The sequence below is a fragment of the Lactuca virosa genome, chromosome 4, assembly GCF_052849685.1.
Source record: "Lactuca virosa cultivar CGN04683 chromosome 4, Lactuca_virosa_CGN04683_v6, whole genome shotgun sequence".
NCBI lineage: Eukaryota > Viridiplantae > Streptophyta > Magnoliopsida > Asterales > Asteraceae > Lactuca > Lactuca virosa.
In genome coordinates this window covers 241995690-242006546 of record NC_136429.1, presented here as the reverse complement: position 1 = coordinate 242006546, position 10857 = coordinate 241995690, and the positions used below count along the sequence as shown (strand labels likewise).

At 36.8% G+C, this 10857-nt stretch overlaps 2 protein-coding genes across 2 annotated transcripts; one reads left to right on the top strand and one right to left on the bottom strand.

The window, feature by feature from the left end:
- The first annotated feature begins 2201 nt into the window (after positions 1–2201).
- LOC145108136 (aspartate-glutamate racemase family) lies at positions 2202–3409 on the top strand. Its single transcript, XM_079045130.1, has 2 exons — positions 2202–2905; positions 2994–3409. The coding sequence occupies exons 1-2, from the start codon at positions 2447–2449 to the stop codon at positions 3273–3275; spliced, it is 741 nt and encodes a 246-aa protein (XP_078901256.1). The 5' UTR covers positions 2202–2446; the 3' UTR covers positions 3276–3409.
- LOC145108137 (zinc finger CCCH domain-containing protein 39-like) lies at positions 3378–4594 on the bottom strand. Its single transcript, XM_079045131.1, has 2 exons — positions 3894–4594; positions 3378–3676 (listed from the first exon to the last, which is right to left on the bottom strand). The coding sequence occupies exons 1-2, from the start codon at positions 4411–4413 to the stop codon at positions 3492–3494; spliced, it is 705 nt and encodes a 234-aa protein (XP_078901257.1). The 5' UTR covers positions 4414–4594; the 3' UTR covers positions 3378–3491.
- Positions 4595–10857: the final 6263 nt, after the last annotated feature.

Here is a 10857-nt window from a genome sequence, read left to right as displayed (position 1 = left end):
GTTATAAACTAGTATAGATGACATACTTGTTTTGTCTTCCATTCACTTATTTATTTATTTATTTATTAAAAACTTCTATATTTACATAAATGGAGTAATATAGGTCAATACATATCGATGGAAGGCAAATGGACAATAAACTGCGCCGCTAGCCCTTTCTGGATGACAAAACTAATTCTTTTGAAAACAACATCTGTGGATATAGAAGATATGACATTAGAATGCATGACCTGTTGGACTCTCTTGAGAAGCTCCACCGACGTTGGTGCGAGAAAACCAAATGTATGAAATGCAAAATGTACAAACACATGTTTATTTATTTTAATTTTTTTTGTCTGATAGCGACTATGATCTTTCCCATGCTTTCATTATTTACATCTTTGACCCAAATTTTAAATTTTTTTGCAAATTTGATACAAAATGCTTTTACAGTTTCTCTAGATTTTTTTATTATCATTTTGGCCCAACTTTAAATATAACCATATCTGATACAAACTCTTTCACTATCTTTCCTCAACTTTTTACAATTTATATACTGTATTTTTTAACAGGTGTGTTTTTTTTAAATTCATCTAGACATTGTTTATAATTTTTTCCATCTTTTTTTTATAACTTAACTTTGTAGGTTTTTTAAAAATTTTCTTTTGTGAATTTGACAACTTTTGCATTTTTTTTTTTTTTTTTGAAAATTTTAGATTTTTTTTTTTTTTTTTTTTTTTAACTTTTTCTCGACAGTTGTTTTTATAATCACAACATCCATGTATCATATTTAGTATGCATGTATAAATAAACAATAAATGCGCAGTTTTTTATAAATTATCTTTTGGCTAATGCACATATATATAAACTTTCCGCTGCATCGTATGGAAGATCAACCAGTTAATTTTGTAACTAGTCTCATTTTACATTTGGTCAAACAAAAGGGTTATCCTTTTGGAACCTATGAAGTGGCCCACATTATTTTGTTGTAGGAGCATGAAGTAATTTAGGTATACAATGGTTTGTTGGGTGATTGGTATAAAGGCACACTGTGAATAAGAGAGCCCGATTTATATTAGACCATCGCGTGCCTAGCACGACCGGCTTCGTGGTCTAGCTGGCCACGATCGTGGTCCGTTCATACCATGTCGGCCGATCGTGATGCATCGTTTTCGTGGTGCATCGTGTTTCATACGACGAGAGAGGACGACCAATAGGAGGAGAACAATGCATTCGACCGTGTTGACTGCCTATGAACGGCTAAATTTTCAATTTTTTTTAAACAAAAAAATTACCTATAAAAACCATACAATACACTCTCATTTCTTACACCATTCTTTTCTTTCTCTATATTACACAATATACACATAACATTTTCACAACCAACAAAAATAGATATCAACCAAAATACTCCTCCAAACTATCGAAACCGGAAACCCGATATAGGAATAGGGGGTAGTTTTTTTAGTTATGTTTGGTATTTTTACGTGTTTTATTTTTATTGTTATTTTTTTTAGTTAATGTAATTTATTTTAATGTAATGTGGTATTTTAATTTAATGAAAACTACTATTAAAAAAACATTATTTTTTTTTATGTATTTTTGAATTAAATTTATTAAAAAATGATGTTGAGTGGTGAATTTAGTGATATTTATCTCACGGTTAGTGGTAGGAAATATGATGATGTGACATAGACACCCATGATGAGTATAACAAATAACCTTAAGATTGAAACTCTTTAATTGTGATTTATCCGTTGACAAGTATACCACCAAGGAACCAAGCCATGGTATCAAAAAGTAACCACGTAATTTTATTCGTGCCAAATAAAAAGTATATAAATTAAATAATAATAATAAAACATTATTCTTCCTTTTATAATTTTATAATTGTTGGTAATAAATAGTATTATATATGATCGTTTGTAATGCATGTATTTTTGCATAGCATTTCAAAACATGCAACCAAGTTATTAGTGTCCCTATAGTTAATTAGTCATGCATCATTGTGTACAAACAACCAATTAATATATGCCATCTTTTAATAAATACCACATGCATGTACTAACTAATAAATCATTTCTGTTTGAAAACGACTACTTGACCTTGCACCCTCCACACCTCCTACACCAACTTGAAAAATGAAAACAACACAACAAAATTCATCCTTTTCTTCTTTGTTTTTTAGTCACTCACTACACTTTTTAGTGATTATGAATAACACTTTTCTTAACGAGTTGAAAAGGTGAATAGATAGAACAAACACTCATAAAGATTCCTTCCACATTAAACCCTCCAAACACACATACATTTTCTTATTTGTTTTAATGGACCTCATTTGACAAGATTTCTTTCTTTCTTTAAGTGCTTTTAGTTTCATAAAATTACTTCCTTTTTGTTCTTCAATTAGGAACTTCTTTGTTCATGAAGTTCTTGCTATTCCATGAAAGCAATTTCATAGGAAAAGATGTCCCTTCATACATTGAACTACTCTGTGGGAATAATTGGAGGAGTGTCATCCAATGCCACACTTAATTTCATAAAAAAGCTCGTTAACATGAGCAACGAGGTTAAAAAGGACGAAAATGGCCTCCCCTTTGTTCTTTGCTCAGATCCAATTCTAAACAAGAGCCTACAAGTGAATGATCAAACTCAAATTGTGAAAATTTTGAGACAAAAAAGAGTTTTCCTTGAAAAATCTGGAGCTCGTTGTATTGTGATGCCATGTCACATATCACATTCATGGTATGATCAAGTTTCAAAAGATTCTTCTGTTCCTATACTACATATGGGTGAATGTGTTGCAAAACAGCTTAAAGAAGCTAAGTTAAAACCATTAGAAGCTGGAAGTCCTTTGAGAATTGGGGTTCTTGCCACCAATGAAACCCTAAAAGCAGGATTCTATCAAGAAAAACTTCAAAAAGAGGTAACCTACTAACCTTCATAGTTATAATTGACAAAAAAAGTTTTTTTTTTTTTCTTAAATTGCTATGAATTTGTATATGTAAATCCAGGGTTTTGAGGTTGTGGTGCCAGATAAAGCTACAATGGAACACACGATAATTCCATCAATGGAAGCAATAAGAAGAAAAGATGTAGAAGGAGCACAGAATCTGTTGAGAATTGCTTTACAGGTGCTTCTTGTGAGAGCTGTGAACATGATCATTCTTGCATCTGATGATTTGAGGGAAATTTTGCCACATGATGATCCGTTGTTGAAAAAATGTGTTGACCCTTTGGATTCTTTAGCTAGGTCAACCATTAAGATTGCTCAATCTTCTACAGAAGGTTCTTAACATAGAAGGAAATGGATAATTGGTGCATTAGTGGTTTGTGTATTGCTAAGAATAGAGATCTTGATACCATTTGTGATTCTGGATAAGTTATAAAGAAATATTTATAAGAAGAATGTTCTTAATGAGTTAAATCAGCTAAGTAGATTTTCATTAAAGCAAGAAACAGAGTAAGGTGATTACACCAAAATTTCTAAAACCTAATATGAAAAGTAAAACTTAGCTTGCTAAATTGCCAGTTACAACATGAACAAGTGGTGTATCAGTGATCCAATCAGCATAAACGCGACCAATTTTCTCAACATTTTTCCACTTGAATTCCCACTGTTTTCCATCAATTTTTTTGTCGCATGGTGCATTCTCTGCATAAGCTTGTGCATCGTTGGATCTTTGCTTCCGCAATTCTGTGAAGGGTAAAGGCAAGAATCAGTGAACAAAACTGGAAAAATGGTGCCATTTTGTTTAGAATTCGGACATTAAAACATTGATGAACACAGGGGAGACGAATGATTAACTTGATGTAAGAAAAATGAGTAAAACTGAAGTCAATCGCACATCCAAAGACCCCAAAATCATTCAAAAACGTTGAGAGGATTAGATAAGGAATATGAATGGAGATACCTGATTCTCCATGAGCAAAGCAACACTTGAAACCGTATGGACAGCTACCAGTCGACATCCACCTGTTACACAGCTTTGTCCTCCATGGCGTTTTCTTTTGTTGCTGCATTTCACTTCTTCCAGCCACATTCAAAACGCTTATAACAGCGCTCTCTCTTTCAGTTTTGATATGATTGAAATGACATTTGTCCCCAAACTGACATTTGTCGCCATTCATGAATCTCCAGCATAATCTCGATCTATCGCTACATTTAGGGTTTTGATTTTCATCCATATATTTGATACGAGAAGCCCCGTCAAGCGCAGTCAAAGGACTTCCAGCTTTGAAACATGGGCGTCCATAACCATGGGCGAATCCACTGAGATGTCCATAACCATGGGCGAAGCAACAGCGATCACCGTAATCGCAAGTACCCCTTTGAAATCTCAAACACGGTTCAGTCTTGTATTGAGTTCTTCGATTTGGCATCGGTTCAGATGTTCTTAGTCTTTTGGGAAATTGATTTTCATTCTGAAACATGGTTATAGATTGCTGAAATGTGCGAAGGATTACTTCAAAATTTTACACGAATTTTGAATATTTTTTCTAGGGTTTATCACCCAAACTACATTTGTTGCTTCACATAATCACATCAGCATTACTCATTGATCATGACGAATGGAATTATAACATTCTCTGTAACGACTTCGAATTTGATTCAGCTTTTACTACCCGTTTGTCCCCTTTGGCCCTTTGAGAGAAAAAGACAAAAATAGATTTTTTTTTAAAAAAAATTAGGCAAAATTTAAGAAATTTTCACCATAGTATCCATAAATTGAGAAAACAAAATAAAGTTTTGTTTTTTGTTTTTTCTTTTTTCATACAAAGGTTTATTTTAGAATTTGAGAGTTTTTAAAAATTGATCATTTATGGGATTTATTATTCTTGTTTTTATTATTTTATTATTGTTTTCAAAATGATCTATTTATTGAAAATATAAAAAAAACTCACAAAATCTTTGAAAAAACTCATAACAAGAGTTTGTTAATTAATAATCTCATCGTAAAGTTTTTGTTTGAAAAAACTCTCCGAATAGTTTTTGGTTTGAAAAAGCTCTTACAAGATGCTTTAAGAGCCTACGACCCACAAAAAACAAATTAAAAAAAAATGGTTAATTTTACCTCGGCAATAAAGGGGCTTTTTAATTTGATTAATTATGAGAATATTCTAAATTAGTTTTGTGACATAGATTACTTTTCCAGTCGATCCATACCAAAGCACAACTACATTCAAAGTCAAAAAAATGAATTCATAATCTCTATATAAGCTTCAAAACACTATAATGACCAAATTGAATTTACTTGACTTGCTTCTTTGAATAATAAATGATCATCAGAGATTAGAAAATGCATTTTAAGTTAGATTATGATGAGTTTGAACCAAAAGAACATCCTATGTGCTCATGCAAACCCTAATGCTTGGATCTAGGTTTCTCTATTGTACATGCAATTCATCCAAGACTTTCTAACCCTAGATCTAGTGTATATAATCGAAATTAACATCACAAAAACAGATCTAGATGTTTACCTTGTTGTTGATTGAAGATCTTGAAGCCTTGAGAACTTTAGCACCTCAAGTGTTGTGCCTCTAGTGAATCACAAACACCAACAGCAACTGGAGGAAACAAGAGCGAGAGGGGAGAGGAGAATTTCGGCTCTAAGACTTCTAGGGTTCAAGTGGCTGAAATTCACATGTCTAGGGGTCCTTTATATAGGTGTAGGAATTAGGGTTTCAGTGATTATCCTTATCTGGTTACTTAGCCACCAAGCAACCCAAGGATAATTCTAGAATCCCTATCATTGACGAATTCTTAAGGCTTTATCCCTAGAATTCGTCCACCCTATCTATTAGGGTTTCCTTACCCAACTTTTTAACTATCACATAATTATAGTTTAGCCCCTTAAGTTCAATTAACTTCTTTTGATCACAAAACTAATTCTTAATTAATTAGTGACTAATGTTAATTAAACAAATATGATTTCTCTTTTAATATATTAGCCTTATAATATATTAATAAGCCATAATCACCTCTTTCTATATTATTCCTCCAGTTAAGTTGCTTTGGTGAAGGCAACCCAAAAGGACCATGCACAACTGGGTCAAGTACATACCAAATACAGTTATGGACTTAAACACTAATCCAACAGTCTCCCACTTGGATAAGTCTAATAACTATAAATGCAAAAGCACCTTCTGAATCCGATTAGCAATCGCAGTTCTCAAAACTCTTGATCTTATCAATAACCTATCCTTCAGATAAGGGATCGTATAATCCTCTGTTCTAGATATCGTGCGGACAGTTACATGGAACATAGTCATACTTATTGTCCAGCAGTTTTGTTTCTCGATCTCTGATTCATTTGACATAGAACTTAATTGAACACATCAATTCAGTCCTGACCGGGCCCGACACGTAAGTCAAATCAAATCATCGAGGGGCCCTGACATCGCTTTTACCCTCTTAGGATAAAAGGAACAGATAAACTTCGACTTATATGCATTTACTATCCACTAATCAAATCATACACAACAATGCGTTTTATAACATCAAGTTACTGATGCGTTTACGCATTATCAATGCACAACCAATTAGCAAACAATAAACCATATATCTAGGTTTTAAGACCATATGATATTATCGTCTTGCGATCACTCGTGATAAATTCCATGAAGTGATTCCAGTGAGCGTGGGTTTATTCCAATGCTCAAATCAAGTTCATAAGCACTCATGATCGTTGTAGCAAACTTTTGCTATGTCTAATACTCTTTAGACAATCTACACACCAATTCATGACAGTCTTCATTCATACCTACTTCCAACATATGAACGATTGTGGACCGTTCGAATAATCTTGTTATTCAGGAAGTCAAAACATGCAAAAATGAAACAATAGGTAAACAATTAACATAAGACAGTAACATTACTAATAAATAATACTATTTTATTTAATCATCGAATGTTAATTACAATTTATTTATTACACCTTTCTAAACTATCTAATCTAAACTAATATCGTCCTTCAGCCCGATGCTCCTAGCGTGCTGCAAGTGCTTAACCCTGCTCAGTCCCTTCGTAAGTGGATCTGCTAGGTTATCCTCTGACGATACCCTCTTCACTACGAGGAGTCCTTCTTCCACCCGATGTCGAATAAAGTGATATTTTCTGTCGATATGTCGAGATCTGCCATGATCCCTCGGCTCCTTGGTCAAGGCAACCGCTCCTTCATTATCACAGAAAATTTCCATAGGCTCTTGTATGGTCGGCACAACTCCAAGATCTCTAATGAAGTTCTTCAACCAAATTGCCTCATTTGACGCTTCGCTCGCTGCAATGTACTCTGATTCGCACGTTGAATCAGCCACGGTCTCTTGCCTGGAACTTTTCCAAGTCACTGCTCCTTCATTTAAGGTAAAGACCCAGCCCGACTGCGAACGGTAGTTATCCCTGTCGGTCTGAAAGCTGGCGTCACTGTACCCTCTCACCTTTAACTCATCACTCCCACAGAGGACTAGAAACCATTCCTTGGTCCTCCGAAGGTACTTAAGAATATTTTTGACTGCGGTCCAATGCGCTTTGCCAGGGTTCCCTTGATATCTGCTGACCATGCTCAAAGCGAAGGCCACATTAGGGCGAGTACAAGTCATAGCATACATGATTGAGCCAACTGCGGAAGCGTAAGGTACTCGAATCATTTCCGCTATCTCGACTTCGGTACTCGGACTTTGAGTCTTACTCAATTTGGCATTACTTTGGATTGGTAACTCTCCCTTCTTTGAATTCTCCATACTAAAACGTTTTAGTACCTTGTCTAAGTAAGTATTTTGACTAAGTCCTATTAGTCTCTTACTTATGTTTCTCACTATCCTTATTCCCAAAATATAGGCAACCTCTCTGAGGTCCTTCATAGCGAAGCACTTCCCAAGCCAGGACTTTACTTCCTGCAGCATTGGGGTGTCGTTTCCTATGAGTAGTATGTCATCGACATATAACACGAGGAAGCTTACTATACTCCCACTAGCTTTGACATATACACATGATTCATCTTCGCTTCGTAGAAAACCAAACTCTTTGACTTTCTCATCGAAATAAAGATTACATCTACGAGACGCTTGCTTAAGTCCATAAGAGGACTTCTCAAGCTTACACACTCTATTGGGATGTTTCGCATTGAAAAAACCCTCTGGCTGAGCCATGTAAACATCCTCAGCCAACTTCCCATTAAGGAAATCGGTTTTGACATCCATCTGCCATATTTCATAATCATGAAATGCGGCAATGGCCAGAATCACCCTAATAGACTTTATCTTCGCAACTGGTGAGAAGGTTTCATCATAATCAACTCCGGTAGTTTGAGTGAAACCCTTCGCGACCAAATCGCGCTTTATAAGTGTGCACATTCCCATCCATGTCGGTCTTCTTTTTGAAGATCCATTTGCACCCGACCGTCTTACGACCTGGTACATTGTCAACCAAATTCCAAACTTGGTTGTCATACATGGACTGAATCTCGCTGTCCATCGCCTCTTTCCACTTTGCAGACTCCAAGCCTGCCATGGCTTCCTTATAGCTGTTAGGTTCGTCCAAATTTATTAGTGTATTATCACTAATATACGTATCCCCTTCTGTAGTAATATGAAAACCATATAACTGGGGTTGGACCCTATCTCTTTCGGAACGTCTAAGAGGTAATGAATCGTCAATCGGTTCAACCGGAGTTTCCTCCTCGGTTTGAGCGCCAGCGTTAGAGGTTCCTTCATCACTCGACTCTTGAATCTCTTCAAGATTGATTTGCCTCCCACTGTCCCCTTGGCTTATGAGTTCTCGTTCTCGGAAAACCCCTCTCCTCGCAACGAAGACAACATTGTCACTCGGTCTATAGAAGAGATATCCAAAGGACTTTTGCGGGTAGCCGATGAAAACATCGCTCACTACGAGGTTCGAGCTTGTCGTGTGTCTCTCGTCTTACGGAAGCCTCACAACCCCAAACCTTGATATGTGCTAACGAATGAGCTTTCCCTGTATACATCTCGTGAGGTGTTTTGGCAACCTTCTTTGTAGGGACTAAGTTAAGGATATGGGTGGCAGTCTCTAAGGCATACCCCCAGAATGAGATAGGTAGTGAAGCATGACTCATCATGTAAAGAACCATGTCTAGCAAGGTTCGATTACTCCTTTCATCCACACCATTCAACTACGGTGTAGGTGGCGTCAATTGCGAAACGATTTCGCATTCCTTGGCGTAGTCGTGGAATTCAAGACTTAGGTACTCTCCTCCTCGATCGGATCGAAGCATCTTGATTTTCCTGCCCAAATGATTCTCCACTTCTTGTTTAAACTCCTCAAACTTTTCAAAGGTTTATGACTTGTGCTTGATTAAGTAGATATACCTATATCTGATATAATCATCGGTGAAAGTCACATAGAAGCGGCTCGCGTCCCTTGTGGTGGATCTAAAGGGCCCACACACATCGGTGTGTATGAGATCCAATAAACCCTCACCCCTTTCACAAGTGCTAGTGAAGGATGACTTGGTCATCTTTCTAAGTAAACAAGACTCGCACACGTCATCGTCCCTAAGGTCGAATGACTTCAACACTCCATCCTTTTGGAGTTGGGCTATGCGTTTCTTGTTGACGTGTCCAAGACGACAATGCCACAAGCATGCCTTATCCATACTATTGGAAGAATCAAAACACAACACATCATTTCCTAAGTTATCTACAACCATCACAGTCTCATATATTCCATTACAAGGCAATGCTTCAAAATATAAAACACTATTAAGATAAGCATAAATAGATCCCTTTTCATTATCAAATGAATATCTAAATCATTGTCTATATAAACCATGAAATGAAATGATGTTTCTTGCCATATCTGGCGAATAGAAACAATTATTTAAATCTAAACCTAATCCATTGCTAAGCACTAAGGAATATACCCCGATCTTGGTGACAGACGACGATCTTCTGTTTCCCATGATTAGGTTTATCCTTCCACGCTCTACATCCTTATTTCTTCTTAGTCCCTGCAAATCAGAACATATGTGAAAACCACATCCTGTATCAAGAACCCAAGAAATAGCATGCGATGAATCATTAGATTTAATAGTGTAAATACCTGCGAAGGATGACTTGATCTTCCCATCCTTGATAGCTTGCAGATATTCTGGGCAGCTTCTTTTCCAATGCCCTATCTTGTGGCAGTGATGGCACTCTGCTTCCTTTGGGTTTGAGTTGGGTTTAGCAGAACCAACTTTGGTTCCAAGAAGAGGTACCATCTTGGGACTTTCCCTTGTGATGTCTCTTTAAGGGAGCCCTCCTCTTCTTACCCTTCCCTTTCCCTATTGCCAAGACAGGGGCAGCAATGGGAGTTGGAGTTGATGCAACAGACTTATCTTTGAGATTGCTCTCAACAGTCCTTAGCAAGCCTTGAAGCTTGCTCAAAGTGACCTCCTCCTTGTTCATGTGGTAGGTCATGCGGAACTGGCTATAGCAGGGAGGCAAGGAATGAAGGATGATGTCAATTGCCAGCTCTTCATCAAAGTTCACATTTAACTTTAGCAGGCAATCGGCATATCTCTGCATCTTTTGCAGATGAGCGGTAAGGGACTCTCCATTACCCATTTTGGTAGTGATCATCAAAGTGATGATCTCGTACCTTTCTTGCCTAGCGCTCTGGTGGTACCGCTCCAGCAAGTCTTGATGCATTTCATAGGGATACATGTCCTCATAGGAATTTTGGAGTTCTGCAGTCATGGTCGCTAGCATGATGCAATGGACTTTCATAGCATCACGCTCATGGGCCTCAAAGGCAGCGATCTCTTCAGCAGTGGCAGTGTTTACGTTGATCTCCTTCAACTTTTCATCTAGGACATACTCTTTGTCTTCATAACGAGTGACCATTCGTATGTTGTGGATCCA

Bases quoted from the DNA above. Each gene is read 5' to 3' on its own strand.
- LOC145108136 (XM_079045130.1), top strand. From the start codon at position 2,447: ATGTCCCTTCATACATTGAACTACTCTGTGGGAATAATTGGAGGAGTG. The intron at 2,906-2,993 runs GTAACCTACTAA...ATGTAAATCCAG, and splicing joins AAGAAAAACTTCAAAAAGAG to GGTTTTGAGGTTGTGGTGCC.
- LOC145108137 (XM_079045131.1), bottom strand. From the start codon at position 4,413: ATGTTTCAGAATGAAAATCAATTTCCCAAAAGACTAAGAACATCTGAA. The intron at 3,677-3,893 runs GTATCTCCATTC...TACCCTTCACAG, and splicing joins CTTTGCTCATGGAGAATCAG to AATTGCGGAAGCAAAGATCC.